At 47.7% G+C, this 20311-nt stretch overlaps 1 protein-coding gene across 2 annotated transcripts in view; it reads right to left on the bottom strand.

The window, feature by feature from the left end:
- The window catches only part of OS9 (OS9 endoplasmic reticulum lectin), a 57684-nt gene extending 44193 nt beyond the window's left edge, over nucleotides 1-13491 (bottom strand). The window contains exon 1 of one of the 2 annotated variants that reach the window (XM_075591578.1): nucleotides 13245-13491. In XM_075591578.1, coding sequence (XP_075447693.1) covers nucleotides 13245-13397 — 153 coding nt within the window. In that variant the 5' untranslated portion in view covers nucleotides 13398-13491. The remainder of the gene's footprint in view (nucleotides 1-13244) is intronic. The other variant, XM_075591580.1, reaches the window with a different exon arrangement.
- Nucleotides 13492-20311: the final 6820 nt, after the last annotated feature.

The raw sequence follows: 20311 nt of genomic DNA, 5'->3' as shown, positions 1-20311 counted from the left end.
AGCTGTGCGCAAGCAGGGAGACTATAGAGCCTGTTACACATGTGTTATTTACATCAGTTATGCACATATATGACGATTGCAGTTCAGTACATGCAACGATAAGTGGGAAAAAGATAGTGCTTCACTTTAAGTACATTTTCGTTTTACATACATGCTCCGGTCCCATGGCGTATGTTAATGCGGGGTATGCCTGTAACCCTTTTTCATGAGCAGATAAGCACTGAGGTATTGTACTATATGTTGTGTCATTGTGTATGATGCGCTGGCCTGTTTTGTTTGCATACCTGGTATGTCATAAGGGCACACACAGTACAGGCATACCCCGCATTAACGTACGCAATGGGAACGGAGCATGTATGTAAAGTGAAAATGTACTTAAAGTGAAGCACTCCCTTTTCCCCACTTATCGATGCATGTACTGTACTGCAATCGTCATATACGTGCAGAACTGATGTAAATAACGCATTTGTAACAGGCTCTATAGTCTCCCTGCTTGCGCACAGCTTTGGTACAAGTACGGAGCCGGTATTGCTGTTCAGGACGTGCTGACAGGCGCATGCGTGAGCTGTCGTTTGCCCATTAGGCGATATGTCCTTACTCGCGAGTGTACTTAAAGTGAGTGTCCTTAAACCGGGGTATGCCTGTATCAACCAGGGAGTACTTCTACGTTAATGTTAATGTGTTCTACTTCACTGCATAGAAACCCGCTTACATTCCTTAGGGTTTTTTTGCTTTTTTTTTTTTATAAACATGGCTGTTTATTTGGCAGATGGAAGGTTTAGAAACTTGTAAAATTTTTACAATTAGTTACAATAATTATGCACCCTGTTATCAGGTTGTAACCTAACTCTACGAATCTTCACCCCACCACAAAAAAAATAAAAAAAAATAATTAAAATACCAAAATCTAGATACAAAAACCAGCTCTGGGTTCTCACCTATTCCAGCGGTATGCAAAGTGAGGGGCGCTGGATTTGTCTGTGGGGATGTGGGGGAGGGGGGGGCATGGGCGGTTGCTGAGGCCCCGAGCCATTTAAATTAAATGCCGGGGGATTGCGTGAGGCCTCTGCAACTCTAAAACTTACCTGGACTCTGCCAGCGTCACTCGTGTCCATGGCAATGCGGCGAGGGTCTTGTGGCATCACACGCATCAAATGACGCTGCGGGTCACGTGACATGACCCCACAGCGTCATTTAACGCAGCGCGAGGTAAGGAGGGGGGCTCAGAATGGAGAGGAGCAGGCGGGGGTGCGATCTTTATTTATTTATTTTTGCTAATTTTTATGAAAATATATTTGAAGCAGCAATACTAATTTCCAAGCGTTTTTTCTTTTCCTAGATATATTAAAAAAAAAAAAATGTGACCATGTAGAATTCTACATTCTTTCCTAAACTGGCAATCGTTTGGTGCTTCTGTTATAAATCTGTCACAATCCTGATTGTGTGCCTAACATAATGGCTGCTTCAGTGTAAGCCCGCAGTTACAATGTATCCTTATTAACAAGGTAACATTATCTATTGTTACCATTTACAGCTAAAACTGATTGGAACATTGGCAACAAATTACCCCAAAACAGAAAAGCAGAAATCCCTTATGATGCACTCACTATAATAGGGGCTCAAAATAATAAAGTTGTATTAATAATCAGAAAACACACATGCTAATTAAAACCTTAACGATAGCGCATGTTACCAACAGCTAGTGGGTAAGAATTCCCACTGGGTACTATATAGAGACCTCTGAAATGCCAATGTATAACACTCTGATGTCTACTGAGAAATGGTCAGGATGTCATTAGGTGATCTTGGTAATAGAGGTCAGCGTGTCAACTGTGCAGCTCCAATATATCATAGGATCAGACTCCTGGCGTGTATATAAGGCTGGGGCCATAGAGGGGGTAGCAGGGCTGAGGCGCGCTGACGCTGAGGCTCGCCTGCTGAAATCAGTGCGATTTCATGCCCATGCAGGCGAGCCAGCGGGCGCGATCGGAGGTGGGGCGAGACTGAGGGAGGCGGGGCAGTGACGTCGCTGGGCCAATCGCCCGCGACGCACCGACGTCAACGTCACGGCGCCGTGACATTGATGCTGCTCCGCGCTGATTGGATGTTTTAGCCGACAGCGCTCTGAAAAACAGCTTGGATGTCGGCTGACAAATCCAGCGCCTCAACACGCCTGCGGACGCTCGCGTGAGCCCCCTCTAAAGACATCCTCATGGAGGATGCAGGGGCTCAGCACGGAGCGTCCGCACGGCTCAGCGCTGCTTGTCCTTCTATGGACTCGGCCTAAGGCTTATAGTGAGGTGGTGCAATGGACACAGTGAACCAAATAATGCAACATAGTAGTGCAGTCACTGTGTCATGCTCCCTCTCAGACAGAAAACTCTGTACCTCTCTACAATAGGTCTATGTGAAAGCGCACAGCTGAATTTGCTGTAACTGCAGCTATGGTTCTGCTGCTAAACTCTGTAGAGAACTGACCTTAGATTTAGGTCATTTACATTACCCTAATAGGGCTGTGTGTGAGAGTATAGAGCTATTGCCTTAAGCCTTACGTCTTGTGTGAATGAAGTACACCACACATAAGAACGCTGGATGCCAGGCGTCCGCAAACATAAGTTAGAGCTCCAAGATTGAGATGTACAGATTTCTAGCGCTAGCTAGTGGGATCCTCATTCAGCCCACATCTTTTATTAACTAACGACTCACAAAGTGCACCATTGCTGTGAGTAAAGAAAAGACCCGGCTACTGCTAGCCCGGTCGCGCTGATGACATCACCCGACACGTGTTTCCTAGCCGGAACGAAACTTTATTATTTTGAGCCCCTATTATAGTGAGTGCATCAACAGGGATTTCTGCTTTTCTGTTTTCGTATATACCCTATATCCCAGATAGCACCACTCCTAGTCTCTCTCTCTCGTTAGTCAGCGGCTGAGCAGGGTCCACCCTCTCTTCCCCATTCCTTCAATATATGAACAAATTACCCCAAACAAGAAAGTGTTGCACAGATCTTGCACTGCTTGGGAGATGGGCTAAGAACCATGCTATAGAAATCAAAGGATGCTTTAAAACAGCATTACAACAAGAAGTGCATACAGACATTACATATATATTTGCCAACATCAAAACAAGATTAAACAGTGTTTTCAGCAAAATCATAAAGAAAAATGATATGTGAAAAAAAGGAAGGTGGCCTAGCATTATAGGAGAACGCATCTATTAGGCAGAGGCCCCGCTGCACGCGCCCGCATGGCCCCCCTGTTTCCCGGCGGCGCGTGCAAGTCACTGCACCGCGATCTGCGGTCTGCAGCTGACTTTTCAGTGTGGGGGGCGTGGCCAAGACGGGTCAGGAGGGCGCAGCCATGACAGGGGGTAGTGTCCCTCTCCAGGCTGTGCGGTCTCGGCTGGTCCAGGCTATGCGGATGTCACAGCCTCCCCCCCCCCCTCAGTCTCAGGGAGAGACAGTGAGCGGATCTGTGCCCCGTCACCCCCTCAGCAAACATGGGTAGAGGGTAGTCGCCTCCCTCCCGTAGCCACCTCCCTCACTGTAGCCACCTCTCTCCCATAGCCGCCTCCCTACCCTCCTCATTGGCTGACTGCCACACCACGTGACGCGTCAGCGCTTCTGATCACCAGAAGCTTGCAGCATCGGCCGGCTGACGCGTCACAGCACGCAGTCAGCCACGTCGGAAGGAGGCAGCGGGGACCTCCAGACTGGAGGAAAGGCGCTGGTGGCCCGCGGCCGCTCGTGCCGCCGACCGCAGCTGGTCCTTAACCTTACTATCATAGCCAGATTGAGGACCTTTCTACTCCTGGGTTGTTTGTCTGGTCCAGGCAAGGCGTCCAGACTTTAAAAAAATAAAAATTAAAAAAAATGTTGCCAGTATCATTTAGGAGGCTTGTCAATTTCTCCATCTGGCACAAACCAAATTCGGTTCCGGATTTTTGGGATTACTGGAATTTCCTTTTGTTTCCATAATGCTGCGATCTCACACCTTGTTGCTGTTGCAAAGTGTGCAACCATTTTCAATTCAGATTTGGTAAGGCCCATCAACGGTCTATTCAGTAAGAACAGCCACAGGTCCATTGGAATGGTGAGGTTAAGTATCACGCATTTGAGCTCCACAGTATTATGTTATGTACTCTGTTTGTTTATATTACATGTACACTATCTGCATCGACTGAAGCCAGATCCGAGAATAGAGTCATCTGCCAGTCCTGGTTGTATATTTTATTTATATATATTCTGTTAGTGTCAGGCGCCAGAGATATATCTCCATTTCTATTTCCATCCTCTGGAGCCAATCTCCAATTGGTTCCCATATAGGGGTAATCCAGGGGCAAGACCACAGCATGTGCAACAAATCTGCAGTCTCTCCACATTGTGCCCCAGACAATGGAGAGTATCCGGTTATGAATTTTGATTAAGTGGAGTGAGGTACAATCTCATTAACACTTTATATGCGTTCTCCTTTAATGCTGTGCAGATTGAGTGTTTAGATGTAGCTGTGACTATTTCTGTCCATTCCTCAACATCTATTTCCTCCCCAAGGTCTGTCTCCCACAGTAACATATGTTTTAACTTTTGCACGACTTTGGGTGTAGTACCGGTTACTTCTCGATACATCTGCGATGTAAATCCACCCGTGTCCGTTTCTGCTAGACAGAGCTTTTCAAAACAACGTTAATGGGGGCGGGGCATATATGTTTTAAAATGCTCTGATCTGGAGGTATCAATAGATTTCAGAGTGGGGAAAAGCTTTTTTTGGATTTAATGTGTTTGAAGGTTTTACTTTTGTTATTTCCCTCCAGATCCCTATTAATTCCGTTAAGGTTCCAGATTGAGAAATCGGTCCCATTCAAGCCAGGAGTGAATTCTGGGTTGTCCCATATTGGGGACATCAGGGACTCTTTAGTGGTTAAGGCACATGTATATTTGGTAGCCTCCCAGATTGATAATGAGTTGGCCATTGGGGATAATGGCGATGTTATAGTTTCTCTCACTATTTTTTGGAGTCCAGATCAAATTATTTAACTCCAATGGGGAGCAAAGTTCTTTTTCCAATGCCCTCCATCTTTGCCATTGGGATATTTTACATAATTGTGCCGCTTTGTAATAGGACAACAAGCAAGGTACCGCCAGGCCCCCTCTCGCTTTTCTACCTCCCCAGATAAATTTAGAGATCACGGACTGAAGCGAGAATATAGCCTTCCGTCTCAGTGGCCGTGGTCAAGTCTGGAATAGATACAAGACTCATGGGAGTAGATTCATTTTAACACTGTAAATCTTTCCTATCCATGATATGTTGTACTTAGACCATTTTCTGATGTTTTCTCTCAGGGTTTGGAATAACTTAGGGAAATTTGCTTTATAGATGGCCTTATATTCTTAGGTATTTGACAGCTTTCTGTTTTGGCCTGATGGATTTTGAATCCCAAAATACTTTTAAAATTTCCCTAGCAAGTCAAATAGATTTTGATATTGTCATGAAGACATCGTCGGCATTGAGCACCACTTTATGTGGTTGGTTGTTTATAGTTAATCTTGTGATGTCGGGGCTCAAGCGTATTTGAGCCACTAGCGGTTCCATACACAGGGGGAATAGGAGGGGCAAAAGAGGGCAGCCCTGCCTCGTGCCACTTTTAATTGGGAAGAGAGCAGATGGGAAGCCCTGGTGTAGAACTCTAGCGGCCGGGTTTGAGTACAGGTATACAGGACAGTATTGCATTTGTCACTTTTCCCCCTAAACCGAAAGCCCCAAGCGTGTCTCTTAAGTATGCCCAGTCAATCCTGTCAAATGATTTTTCTGCGTCTAGACTCAACACCATAACCTCTCTCTGTTTTGAATTGGCTATCTCTATCAGATCAATAATCCGTCGTGTATTATCTGCCATTTGACGATCTTTAATGAAATTGACTTGATCTAGGTGTATTAGTCTAGGCAGGATGTGACAAACAGTTGGCGATTAATTTAGCATACATTTTGACATCAGTGTTAAGCGAGATTGGCCTGTAGCTTTTGCAGTTAAGCGGGTCTTTTCCTTGTTTATGTATAAGAGATATGGACGCTTGGAGCATATGGTCTGGGAAGAAACCCCTCCAGCACCGCATTGAACATGTGGAGCAGAAATGGGGCCAGTATCTTCATGTATTTTTTTTTTTAAAGTAAAGATTGGAGAAACCGTCTGGCCTTGGTGCTTTAGCTGGTTTCAGTCCCTTTATTACTTGGGTAAGTTCCTCCATTGTAAATTCTTTCCCCATTACCTCTCATCCATTCAGTCTCGGTAGGTTTGAGCTTGTCAGGAATTCCCGCGTAACCTTTTTGGTGCTAGAATTATGTGCCACTTTCTCTCCATTGTTTAAGATTTCAGAGAAAATTTTAAACCCTTCAACCATCAATTTTGGGCTGGCCGTGGATGTTCCCGAATTTAGCCGGATGGCTTCAATGTTATAATTTGGGGCTTTGTTCCTCAATTTGTTTGCTAGCATAGTATCCGGCTTGTTTGCTTTTTCAAAAAAAAAATTGTCTCTTTGACCAACTCAGTGAGTTCTCTGCCTGGGAGGAGAGTAGTAAATTCAATTCGGGAATCTTTTATCTGTTGTAGTGTCTCCACCTTGGTGTGACATTTATGTTCTGCGAGTAAATCTTTTAAATTTAGCTTGGCGCAGCAGAATGTTTTAGTTTCTCTCATTCTGCGAGCTGCCATATTAATTAAGGTACCTCGTAAGGTCGCCTTGTGTGCCTCCCATGGTGTTAGATGTAAGTCAACGGTTCCCTTGTTTAATCTGAAAAAAATGGGTGATCTCCTCACTTACCATTTGGAAGAGCTCCGGAACCTTCAGAAGAGACTCAGCAAGTTTTCAATTCGCTCCCGGTCTGTCCAGGTTAATCTGTGTGCACCTCAGCTCTACTGGTGCATGACCAGACCATGAAGTATCATGGATCCCAGCGTGGGAGATCTGCGGGACCAGTCTACTAAAGATAAAGAAGTAATCGATTCTACTATATGAGGCGTGCGGGGGGGAGAGGAAAAAAAAAAAAAAAGAAGAAAGAAGTATAGTCCCTCACTAGGGGTTGAAGCTCCCTCCATATGTCTACTAATTGACTTTACTGTAGACACGCCGAGCTGTTTCTGTATCTAATAGGGCCTGATCTGTCGAGATTGGGATCGAAGGCTGTATTAAAGTCGCCTGCAACTATCAGAAGACCCTTGGCAGCTCTATGTATTGCCTGGAAAATGAATGAGAAGCAAGCTGGGATATATATGTCCGTTATCTGATGAAACGCGCAGGACTGCATGTCGTCTAGATGTCCCGGCGTTGATCCGCAATAGACTGAAAGAGGTTCGCATTGAATCATCTGTTACACGGAATTCATTCCCCACTCAGAACCATACACGCTGGTGGTGTACTGTCGGAAACATCCGCCAAGGACTGACGTCGCAAGTTCCTGCCGGTACGGAGACTCGTGGTGGGCAGCTCCGGCGATCGAAGTAGTGGAGTAAAGCAGCATTGATCAGAGCATGAGTATTTAACTCATAACACGCCTTTAAACACACTTTTGTTTGTGAGTGTAAATTTCGGATAATATTAAATCTATCTTTTTAACGTTATTGCACCAGGATCGGGCGCTATTTTTCTTTTCTTTTTTTCTATGCAGGTTAAAGGAAAGATCGTTCTGCCCACAAAGAAGGCTGCCTTTTTCCGGTTGTGCATTCAAATTTTGGACTTTTATACTAAAGGACTCAAGTATTTTTAGTTGTATTTTTTCCTCACAAACTAATGGTTGGTGACATCAGCATCACATGGTATATAACTCATACAAGTGCTACACATCCATTGCAAATTATATTAATTTAAATTTTATTTTTATTATGTTAGCGGTTTATAAGTGTTTTTGAGAGAGAGAGAGAGAGAGAGAGAGAGAGAGAGAGAGAGAGAGAGAGAGAGAGAGAGAGAGAGAGAGAGAGAGAGAGAGAGAGAGAGAGAGAGAGAGAGAGAAATAATATGCACGAGCCGTCGCGCAAAAGACTCGCCGGACATGCGCAGTGGCGAACGGAGTCTGGTGCACATGCGCAGTGGCGACTGGAGTCTGGTGCACATGCGCAGTGGCGACCGGAGTCTGGTGCACATGCGCAGTGGCGACCGGAGTCTGGTGCACATGCGCAGTGGCGACCGGAGTCTGGTGCACATGCGCAGTGGCGACCGGAGTCTGGTGCACATGCGCAGTGGCGACCGGAGTCTGGTGCACATGCGCAGTGGCGACCGGAGTCTGGTGCACATGCGCAGTGGCGACCGGAGTCTGGTGCACATGCGCAGTGGCGACCGGGCTCAGAGAGACACACACGCACACAGTTAGTATAACTATAGTGCAAATAGCTAAAACAGAGGTGTGTGTCCAGTAAAACTTCTTAGCGTTTTTCCTACTGACTGAATATCATCATCACAAATACAATATCTGTGACAAAACAACAGTGACCAAAGACAAATAAGTTTCACTTAAAATGACACACACACACACACACGTTTTTTTTCTTTTAAATGAACTGCAGCTTTAAAAAGGGGAAATGAAACATATTGAGGCGCTCTGGTGAATGTATTTGCATACCAGGAAGGGAAAAACAAGTGGATATATAGAGATAGAGAGAGCATACAATACCAATAGTATAGTAGAGATAGAGATATTTTTTAAAAAGTGCAGATAAACTTGCTAAAACCCGCTTTTTCACTGCTGTGGTTTGCACATCACAAAGCATAAAAATAATGTACAAATGTCAATAATTGGTGTCACAAGCACATAAATAACAAAGAAAATCAAGTACTTTTGTTTTTGTTTTGTTTTTAAAACCTCCGTTAATTTTTACCAAAACCCCTACCCACATCATAATCATTCAAGCCAGCGGTGCACAAACTGAGTGCGCGAGATTTTTTTTTGTAGGGGTGCAGGCGGTTGCTGAGGTCCCGCGCTCTTCCCCAAGCCATTTGGATTAAATGCCGGGGGATCGCATGAGGCCTCTGCAACCTCTACATACCGAGGTTCAGCCGGATTCAGGATGCGTGACCATGGCAACGTGACTTCAAAAGGACGCTGCGGGTCACGTGACATCACACGACCCGCTGTGTCAAGGTAGAGGGGGGCGTAACAATGGAGGAAAGCAAGCAGGGGACGCACAAAAAAAAAAAAAAAGCTTGCGCACCCCTGATTCATGCTATGCACTTGTTGCATATGAACTAATGGAAACATTTAAGAAGCAGGAGTATATCTTTCAGATAGTTATGTAAACAATGTTACAAGTTTATGAAATATAAAAAGGCATTAGCTATCACTGGAATAGAGGTTTATATTACTCATGTCTCACAAGAGGTAGAGCTTCTACTGTAATCTAAAAATCTAGTTTTACAAGTGTTTTTTTTTTTAAACATTTAATATTGTCATGGTAGATAAATGCATTGGAGGGTTTGTACAGTGTTTACTATATTTTGTGGAGGAGACTTTGTCCATCCTCAAATCTACAAGTAAATTGATGTTTTTATTTTGCCCTTTGTAACATTATTATAATGCCAGCCTTGGAAAATAAATAGGAGATATGCATAAATTCAAACAAAGAAAATTAAAACATTAATTTTCACAAATAGGTGTACAGCAAATACAAATATCACGTGTGAGCACATTCATGTCTCAGACAGCACTGCAGCCCTGCTTTTTACCATTATCTCTTAGCATACAGTGCCAGGGATTCTGGGAAATGACATGCAAATGAGCACGCAATCACCTTTTGCTACATGTGCACTTTAACATGGACCCTTTGAAGCATATGCCTGCCCAAATTACACAGCTTTCAGCAAAGCCTGGGTTAAAGAAGTGCATAGCGGCATAGCCAATAAAACCTACTCACAGACAGCCGTTTCAACCCTAGGGGCCAGTATGAGGCTGGTAATACTGGATTTGCAATGTGAAGTTATAATAGGTTTCAACCACACATTATATAAACTTATGGTGCATAATTTTTTTTTTTAAAAAGTCACAAAAAAAAACCTCTCCACTGTACAGTGAACAGCAAATAAAACTATCACTTGTGAGCACATTCGTCTCAGACCGGTCTGCTTTGCACCATTTTCTCCTAGCATACAGCCAGGGATTCTGGGTAAGTAACGGTTAATCAAAAATGTGATAGAATAGGTCTAAACAACCTATTACACTTATAAAATTTGTGGTATCCCATACAAATGTATTGGAATCTCCAGCCTATTTATTCTACTTACCACAAAATACAGTCTCAGTATATATGCCAGGACACAATACAGGATTATATTGTTAGGAGGGGGCACCCCAAGACACATGGGTTTATATTGTTAGGAGGGGGGCACCCCAGGACACTACATGGGTTTATATTGTTAGGAGGGGGCACCCCAGGACACTACGTGGGTTTATACTGTAATGAGGGGGGCACCCCAGGACACTACGAGGGTTTATATTGTAATGAGGGGGGCACCCCAGGACACTACGAGGGTTTATATTGTAATGAGGGGGCACACCAAGACACTACGAGGGTTTATATTGTAATGAGGGGGGCATCCCAGGACACTACATGGGTTTATATTGTAATGAGGGGGGCATCCCAGGACACTACGTGGGTTTATACTGTAATGAGGGGGGCACCCCAGGACACTATGTGGGTTTATATTGTTAGGAGGAGGGCACCCCAGGACACTACGTGGGTTTATATTGTAATGAGGGGGGCACCCCAGGACACTACGAGGGTTTATATTGTAATGAGGGGGCACCCCAGGACACTACGTGGGTTTATATTGTTAGGAGGGGGGCACCCCAGGACACTACGAGGGTTTATATTGTAATGAGGGGGCACCCCAGGACACTACATGGGTTTATATTGTAATGAGGGGGCACCCCAGGACACTACGTGGGTTTATATTGTAATGAGGTGGGCACCCCAGGACACTACGTGGGTTTATATTGTTAGGAGGAGGGCACCCCAGGACACTATGTGGGTTTATACTGTAATGAGGGGGGCACCCCAGGACACTACATGGGTTTATATTGTTAGGAGGGGGCACCCCAGGACACTACGTGGGTTTATATTGTAATGAGGTGGGCACCCCAGGACACTACATGGGTTTATATTGTAATGAGGGGGGCACCCCAGGACACTACGTGGGTTTATATTGTTAGGAGGAGGGCACCCCAGGACACTACATGGGTTTATATTGTAATGAGGGGGGCACCCCAGGACACTATGTGGGTTTATACTGTAATGAGGGGGGCACCCCAGGACACTACATGGGTTTATATTGTTAGGAGGGGGCACCCCAGGACACTACGTGGGTTTATACTGTAATGAGGGGGGCACCCCAGGACACTACGTGGGTTTATATTGTAATGAGGGGGGCACCCCAGGACACTACGAGGGTTTATATTGTAATGAGGGGGGCACCCCAGGACACTACGTGGGTTTATATTGTAATGAGGGGGGCACCCCAGGACACTACGAGGGTTTATATTGTAATGAGGGGGGCACCCCAGGACACTACATGGGTTTATACTGTAATGAGGGGGGCACCCCAGGACACTACGTGGGTTTATACTGTAATGAGGGGGGCACCCCAGGACACTACATGGGTTTATATTGTTAGGAGGGGGCACCCCAGGACACTACGTGGGTTTATACTGTAATGAGGGGGGCACCCCAGGACACTATGTGGGTTTATATTGTAATGAGGGGGGCACCCCAGGACACTACGAGGGTTTATATTGTAATGAGGGGGGCACCCCAGGACACTATGTGGGTTTATATTGTAATGAGGGGGCACCCCAGGACACTACGAGGGTTTATATTGTAATGAGGGGGGCACCCCAGGACACTACGTGGGTTTATACTGTAATGAGGGGGGCACCCCAGGACACTACATGGGTTTATATTGTTAGGAGGGGGCACCCCAGGACACTACATGGGTTTATATTGTTAGGAGGGGGCACCCCAGGACACTACGTGGGTTTATATTGTTAGGAGAGGGGCATCCCAGGACAATACGTGGGTTTATATTGTTAGGAGGGGGGCACCCCAAGACAATACATGGGTTTATATTGTTAGGAGGGGGGCACCCCAAGACACTACGAGGGTTTATATTGTTAGGAGGGGGGCACCCCAGGACAATACGTGGGTTTATATTGTTAGGAGGGGGGCACCCCAAGACACTACGTGGGTTTATATTGTTAGGAGGGGGGCACCCCAGGACAATACGTGGGTTTATATTGTTAGGAGGGGGGCACCCCAGAACAATACGTGGGTTTATATTGTTAGGAGGGGGGCACCCCAAGACACTACGTGGGTTTATATTGTTAGGAGGGGGGCACCCCAGGACAATACGTGGGTTTATATTGTTAGGAGGGGGGCACCCCAAGACACTACGTGGGTTTATATTGTTAGGAGGGGGGCACCCCAAGACACTACGTGGGTTTATATTGTTAGGAGGGGGGCACCCCAGGACAATACGTGGGTTTATATTGTTAGGAGGGGGGCACCCCAGGACAATACGTGGGTTTATATTGTTAGGAGGGGGGCACCCCAAGACACTACGTGGGTTTATATTGTTAGGAGGGGGGCACCCCAAGACACTACGTGGGTTTATATTGTTAGGAGAGGGGCACCCCAGGACAATACGTGGGTTTATACTGTAATGAGGGGGGCACCCCAGGACACTACGTGGGTTTATATTGTTAGGAGAGGGGCACCCCAGGACACTACATGGGTTTATATTGTTAGGAGGGGGCACCCCAGGACACTATGTGGGTTTATATTGTAATGAGGGGGGCACCCCAGGACACTACGTGGGTTTATATTGTTAGGAGAGGGGCACCCCAGGACAATACGTGGGTTTATATTGTTAGGAGGGGGGCACCCCAAGACAATACGTGGGTTTATATTGTTAGGAGGGGGGCACCCCAAGACACTACGAGGGTTTATATTGTTAGGAGGTGGGCACCCCAGGACACTACGTGGGTTTATATTGTTAGGAGGGGGCACCCCAGGACACTACATGGGTTTATATTGTTAGGAGAGGGGCACCCCAGGACACTACATGGGTTTATATTGTTAGGAGGGGGGCACCTCAGGACACTACATGGGTTTATATTGTTAGGAGGGGGGGCACTTTAGGACAAAATACTCTGACCTGTGCTGAGGTAACAGCTGCTTCCCTAATACTCCTCTCCCCTGCCTCGATTACCTGCCCCTTTATCACCGGTTCCGACAGGATCTCGATGCCATACTTCATCTGCGTCAGTTCCTCCATGTTGAGGAAGCCCAGGGAGGCCGAGGCGACACAAAAAAGCAGCCATAAGGCCGCCAATGCACCAGACCACAGGCTGGGAGTCGCCATCTTCTCTCCCCTATCACAACAACACACACCTTCATCTAAACTGCCTGACACCGCCCACTTCCACCAACTCGCCCCTGATTGGATGACAGAGCAAGTCTTGGTTCTGTCGGTACAGGGAACTGCCTATCAGCGCTTACCTCACGCTGCCAGTTTCCTTGTCTATCGCCCCGCCTATACACCCGCTGCAGGTTAGCGATCATTTTTACAATCCTGCAATCCTATTGGGCAAAAGAGCTGCCACTCACTCCACTCTGTCATTCCTGGTTGGATGGAGGGTGGTCCGGCGTGGGCTTGTTTTGGCTGTCAAATGCGAGAACGACGATTGGTCAGAGTAAGCGGTACCATGAACCAATCAGAACGCGGTCTTCACAGCCAGTGGCGTCACGAGACTAGAGTGTGAAAGTGGAGCGAGTCGATGTCCATGGGTCACACTGACCTACTCTATCAGAGCAATGAGATGGGGAAAGTCATTCTATGTTCCCTGTGACTGTCAGGTGCCAGCAACGCACAAGCTGCAGAACGTAGGAACAAGGCACTTGATACATAGGTGCAGATTAGTCCAAGATGAGCATTATGTGATTTGCTCCAAATTTGCCTTATTTTTTTCTCCCTCTATGCTTCCCCAAAGAGTACTCAAAGCAATGCATTGTTGGTATCTTTGGCGGCAGAGGGGTTAATGGAGCCGTGTGTCCTTTTTTAGCTGCTGACCCACTTTCCTTGTACATACATTAATTTATAAAAACCATTGTAACGATGTTTCCCCCACCCTCTGGGAGATTTGGCCATTATGGGTCGTGTGGTGCATGATACCTGGCACTAGACCCACTACTAAAGGCGATCTTGACAATTTACTGAAATGTATGATGCAAAAGATGCAAACAGAAATGACTAAAGTAGTCTTAGAATTGAGAAGAGATTTGACGGACTGGGCAACAGAACTGACTGTCTAGAAGGCATAGCTGACAAACTGATAGCAGCCAAAACGTCACTGACCAGGATCTGCGAGCCTTAAAATCACAAGTAAATACCCTGACGTAAGTCCTGGAAGATACAGAGAATCACGCTAGACTAAATAATTTGAGACTGAGGAATATACAGGAGATGGTATTACCCGAAGCGCTAACAGATTTTTTTACAAGATTGCTCCAGAGTATGCTTCCCGACGAGACGGAAGAGAGACTGTTGCTAGACAGAGTGCATAGGGCGCTGGGTCCTAAACAATCTGACCCTAATAAGATGAGGGATGTTATATTGCAGGCTCACTATTATTCATTGAAAGAAGCCATTATGCAAGTTTCCAGAACGCAACAGTCGATAAGATTGGAAGGACACCAGATCCAAATATTCAGTGACTTAACAACCCCCTCCCCTGCTAAAAAGAAAGGAACTGCAGCCGATCACGAGGATGCAGAGGGATAACCAAATCAGATATAAGTGGGGCTTCCCACTTCCTATTGTTTGGCACAACAGTAGTGGTGAAGAACCCAGAAGAAGGAGAAAATGCATTAATCAAACTGGGGCTAATACAAACACCTAAACCACCGTCAACTGCAGGGTCGCCCAGCAAATCTACCAGGTTACCCGTCTGGACACAGGGAAAGACCCAGAAAGGAAGCAAACAAAAGGATTAAGAAGACCAAGAAAGCATCCAAAGAATCTCTGAAAAATGACTACTGGTCCGTCACCAAAGGTTCTACCAGACAAAATAATTTATACAAAGAATGAAGAAAAGGACAAGATATCTGATTCCAAACGGGATCTTTTTTCCTCCCCTGCCTGGGAGACGAGGATGGCCGGCTGGCCTCCGGGTGGAGTGACATCAGAACCGGCCTCCAGCTGCGACTCATCCAATACCCTGATCTGGAGAAGAAAAGGACTCGGGAGCTCTGGAAGCTCCCTAAAAGTTATTTTCTGGTGGTGTTTGATTTGTCTTTTTGATTTTTTCTGTTTGGGGTCCCACCCCCCTCCCCCCCACCCCATCCACCGTCTCTGTTTTTTTTTAGGGGACAGAGAAGAAAGGGAACCGCCGCCCTCATTCAGACCCCCTTCCCCTTGAAAGTTTCTGAGGGCCAAATTACTGTCCTTTATTCTCCGGAAATCCCACAGGGGTAGTTTAGTTAAGTTTAGGTTAAGTAAGTTTAAAAAAATGAAAGCAAATGTGGTTATATAGAACTGTATGTTTTTCTTTTCCCATTTTCTGTTTTTACCCCTCCCCCTCCCTTATATTCCTAAGGCAAGAGAGATTCCACTCAAACAATAGACCTAAATCCTGGTTCATATACAAAATAACAAAAATGATTAGGAAACATGGTTTAGATCTAATATGTTATATCTAGGTACGTTAAATGCAAAAGGTGTAAATAATTGTAGCCATGCATAATAATGGACTGCAAACATCTTCCCTGCTGGCAGTAAACCCTGGTAAGTACAGGAATGCCAGCAGTAGTTATGGAGTTTTCACTCACACCCTGGTGAGGTGCCCTATGTATGGATGGGAGTGGCTGCATGCTCTGAGTCCCTGGATAGTGACATCAGGGATGTGCCTGCCCCCTGAGGTATATAATCACAACACTGTCAAGTTAGTGTTGTTGTTGCTGAAGAGTTTGGCTCCTGTGAAAGGGATTGCAGGATAGCTTTGTGACCCTAGTGCTGTAACTAGTTGCACAAGTTCCAGATCAAGCCTGTCAAGGCCACACTGTGTCCAGGGACCTGGCACAGGGGGGATCTCCCTACGGGGAGAGGGGATCCCACTCCAATTGGGAGGGCGTACCTGGCAAAGGGACAGCACGGAGAAATGTGCGGCTAGAGCTGAAAGCTACATGGGGCAGTCTACTACTTCGTGTACGTCAATAAAGATGCCATGTTTAAAGATACCCCCACTGAGTGAGTGTGAGTTTACTCTGCAGTGGCAGTCACCACCAAGGAGTTCCTCACCAGGACCATCTCCCTGCGGAAGCACAGATCCTGATGAGGTGGAGGCGCTGCACATGATATAGGTAGGACTCGCACCCACTACCTCAGCTACCTGTTCCTGATGACATCCCCTAATACCATCGTGCGGGAGACTCAGGAGTCCTGTTACCTGCAGGTGCACCACCATACACGATCACGTAATGGGGACCGGTTAGACCACACGGGCCAATGTGAGATTGGGTGGGTCAAACAGGAGGGAATACCCGTTACATTTGGAGGCGCTGCTGAGATACCTGTCAACAGGACAGGCTTTTTCTAGGCACACTAGGAAACAGGGAGAGTGTCTGCTGCCACTTTGTGCTGCGTGGGACGGAGCCAGGGGTAGTCGGTGAGCTGCTGGAGCTGCAGACCACACAGACGACCTGGGATCCTGCAAGGGGTTAGTGGGTCTGGAGAGGGGGGCTATTGCTGTTCTAGTCGCCTTGAGGTAGCGCTGGTGGGGGACGCCTGAAGGGATAAACTGGTAACTTAGGGCAGGAATTCTTGAAGGGTCCGCGCTAGGCTAGCCAACAGTAGGTAGACGCCCAAGTACTGCATGAAAGAGCCAAAGTACTCTAGTCTCCATTCCAGACCACTTACCAAGAGGAGCACAGACTGGGAGGAAGGAGATACAGTAGACACCGAGAGAGTGAGCCTAGCCTGAGGTAGTGCAACACGAGTCAGATCTACGTTAGGTACACAAGGTGGTGCACAAGGCATTTTTATTGTATCGATGTGTTAGCTGCCCCGCAGAGCGGAGCTCCATGTACAAGAATCCTATATTCAGTGACCGAGAGAGAACCACAAGAATGGAGGATCTGCAAAGCGCAGAAGGTCCAGGATGGCGGACAGAAGAAGAGATCGCACCTGTTCTGTGCGAGTTTGAAGAACAAGCTACAGAAGAGACTTTTGTGAGCCTGTTGTGGACTGGCGTGAAAGCCGTGGCTGCGCCGTGTTTGTCTTGCTTATGCTCTCGGGATAGTAACCCCGAGGACAGTGAGGATGACAGTGTCTTCAGATGGGAGGAACGAAATGGACTTGCTTATCATTCGATACACAAACAACCAAACGCTACCTCAAATGTAATGCAAAAAGATAATACGGACCAAGATGGCGGTTCCCGCATTCCCGGGACACCGCGTGGGCCAGCTGCACAAACTCTTGCAACTTTGCAGTTTGCTGATTGTTGGCCAGGATTGGCGCCAACGAGAAAACCCCACCCTGTTGGGGAGTATGGCGCGAAAGCTGGAGCCACGCCCTCATGGACTATGACTCACTCCGCTCCTGTGCTGGGTCAGCCTACAAGTCTACGAGACCTCCCCCTAGTTTCAACCAGGTGGAGTGGTTTGCAGTTCCACCGGATGCTGATGGAGAAGGTAGGAGGAGGGGTTGCCAAACCAGCCCCTGCACTCCAGTTGCGAAGAGCCATTGACCAGTATAGACCATTGAAGCGAGTCCCTCCACTGGTGAATATGGCTGGTGTCTCTGAGCAAGTCGACCAGAGTCCCTTGATTACTACACACCCCTACTCGGCTCCAGGAGGCTTCCTGATCCTCCGGGTAGAGGGTGTAGAGACTGTGGCGTGTCTCTGCCTGCAGTGCAGACTGCCGGGCGGAGCAGTGGGCACTGCGGCCCGATGCCCTCATTGTGGACTACAGTATCTGTGGCCCATGCTGACTTTTGTGCCGGTGCAAGCCGTGGAAGCCAAGGAAGATGTCCCTATGTTGGCAGCGGAGCTTCCGGGCGCATTATGGCGAGAAACCTCGGGTCCCGAAGAACTGGGACCAGGGCGGGTTTTCAAGAAAGAGAAACATAGCCATCGACGGGGTGACAAGAGAGGGGCACACCGGCGATCACCTACTGGGATGCCCCGACCGAATGCAAAGCTAGAGTCCTCGGATGAGGAATGCGCAAGGCTGTCGGATGCGCTGGATCTGATGACAGAGTATCATACTATCGGTACGCCTTGGCGAGATGCCATCCCTCGTGGTGTGGAGACACGGAGTCGAGTGTCACCAGTACCGCGACAACCCGAGCAGCGGAGTCCCACGGGTGTGGCGACAAGCGGTTCAGATGGAGGTCGGTCAACCCCAACACTACGGAGTAGTAAGGCGAAGCCGTGTCTATCGCAGGCTCCGGGGGTGGTGACCAAAGAAGAGCGGAGCCAGGCCCAGACGGGATCGCGCCGGAGCAGGACATTGCCGGATGTCCTGGTGGAGGAAGAGGTCTCGATTGGGGACCCAACCCAAGATGGTGACGAGGCACGTGCGTGCACGGAGAATGTTCCTGATGACCAGAGCGGGGTCGAGTGGGAAATGATCGCGCCTCTATGATCGAGCAGCGGAAGCCGGTCGCCTACGTCGAGGAGGAATGGGCGATCGATCCGGAGAGTAAAAAGTCCCAGCACGGGCGAAGAGGAGAGACTTTGTGGCGGAGCTGAGCCAGGTATTGCCGAGGAGCAGGTCGTAGCCCTGCCGATGCCAACTGTCCGGCTCCGTCCCCAAACCCTGTCCACTCCCAAAGTTAGCCCCAAGGCCTTAGATAAAGCCCCTGCCCCAGTCGTTTTCACGTTTGGGTCAACTTCTAGTCTAGGGATGTCAGGGGATTCCCGGGTCACTTCCGAGGAACGGACTGAGAGCCTGGATTGGGGAACGTCCGATGATGGATCGGTGGGAGGAGGGAGGATGTCCCGACAAGTGTCGGTGTCTAGTGACTGTCCTAGTGCTATGAGTGTCACCATTGCGAATAAGTCACGGCGCCGGGAAATTGTTGCACCATCTGAGGGTACTTCGGAGGTATCTTCTGGTGGAAGAGGAATCCCTAGAGTCCGGGCAAGAGGAGCTCAGGGAGACTAGATGGTGGGCGCCTCTGTATGAGGGATATTCTGGAGAGAGATGGGGTGGTGGATCATTGGTGGGCTACAGGGGAGTTCGATGATGATGCTTACCTTAAAGAGTTGTGAGTAAGGTGGGGTAAGATTAAGCGAGGTTTAATTACGCCCAAGGGTCCCGAGGGTTTAGAGGATCCCGTGGAACCAGACGAGCCCCTGTCATGGGTGTTGCCGGGGAGGGCAGGATATGCTAAATTGACCCGGGCCTGCCGGGCCGAGCGAGCTATCGCGGCTAAATATAAGAGGTCTCATGGGCTTGAGTACCCTTATGTCCCTGAACCTCTGATGAGGGAGATCGAGGATAACCGAGAACGGTGGCTCCGAAATGACATTGAATATTATATTGTCAGCAAGGGGGGTGCCATTACGGGAGTTCGGGCTGAACAGAGGGTTTCTCAATTGATGAGGGTTTGGAAGATCGGACGCAGCATTTACATGCACAAAGTAGTGTACTGCAATGAGCGAGGTCTGCCCCGAGAGTACAGCGTTGCGGTGACCGATGCAGCGGGAAGGGAGGTGAAAAAGCCGGACCCTAGACACTATTACTAAGTTGCCTCAATAGAGAGTCTGTGGTTAGTCTAGCGTTCCCTGCTGGTCAGTGAGCGTACTATTATGACATTATTATGTGAATGCAATGATGTTTGAAATCAAATTTGTGTGTTCTTTTGCACTGTTTCCTGGCGCAAGGTACACCAAATTTAGGTCCCAGCCGGGACGGTGGGGATTCACCAGGGGGAGTATGTAGCCATGCATAATAACGGACTGCAGACATCTTCTCTGTTGGCAGTAAACCCTGTTAAGTACAGGAATGCCAGCAGTAGTTATGGAGGTTTTCCCTCACACCCTGGTGAGGTGCCCTATGTATGGATGGGAGTGGCTGCATGCTCTGAGTCCCTGGATAGTGACATCAGGGATGTGCCTGCCCCCTGAGGTATATAAGGCACAACACTGTCAAGTTAGTGTTGTTGTTGCTGAAGAGTTTGGCTCCTGTGAACGGGATTGCAGGATAGCTTTGTGACCCTAGTGCTGTAACTAGTGGCACAAGTTCCAGATTAAGCCTGTCAAGGCCACA

Source organism: Ascaphus truei, chromosome 3 (genome assembly GCF_040206685.1).
Source record: "Ascaphus truei isolate aAscTru1 chromosome 3, aAscTru1.hap1, whole genome shotgun sequence".
NCBI lineage: Eukaryota > Metazoa > Chordata > Amphibia > Anura > Ascaphidae > Ascaphus > Ascaphus truei.
The sequence above is the reverse complement of the archived record's forward strand: the minus strand, read 5'-3'. Positions and strand labels throughout refer to the sequence as shown.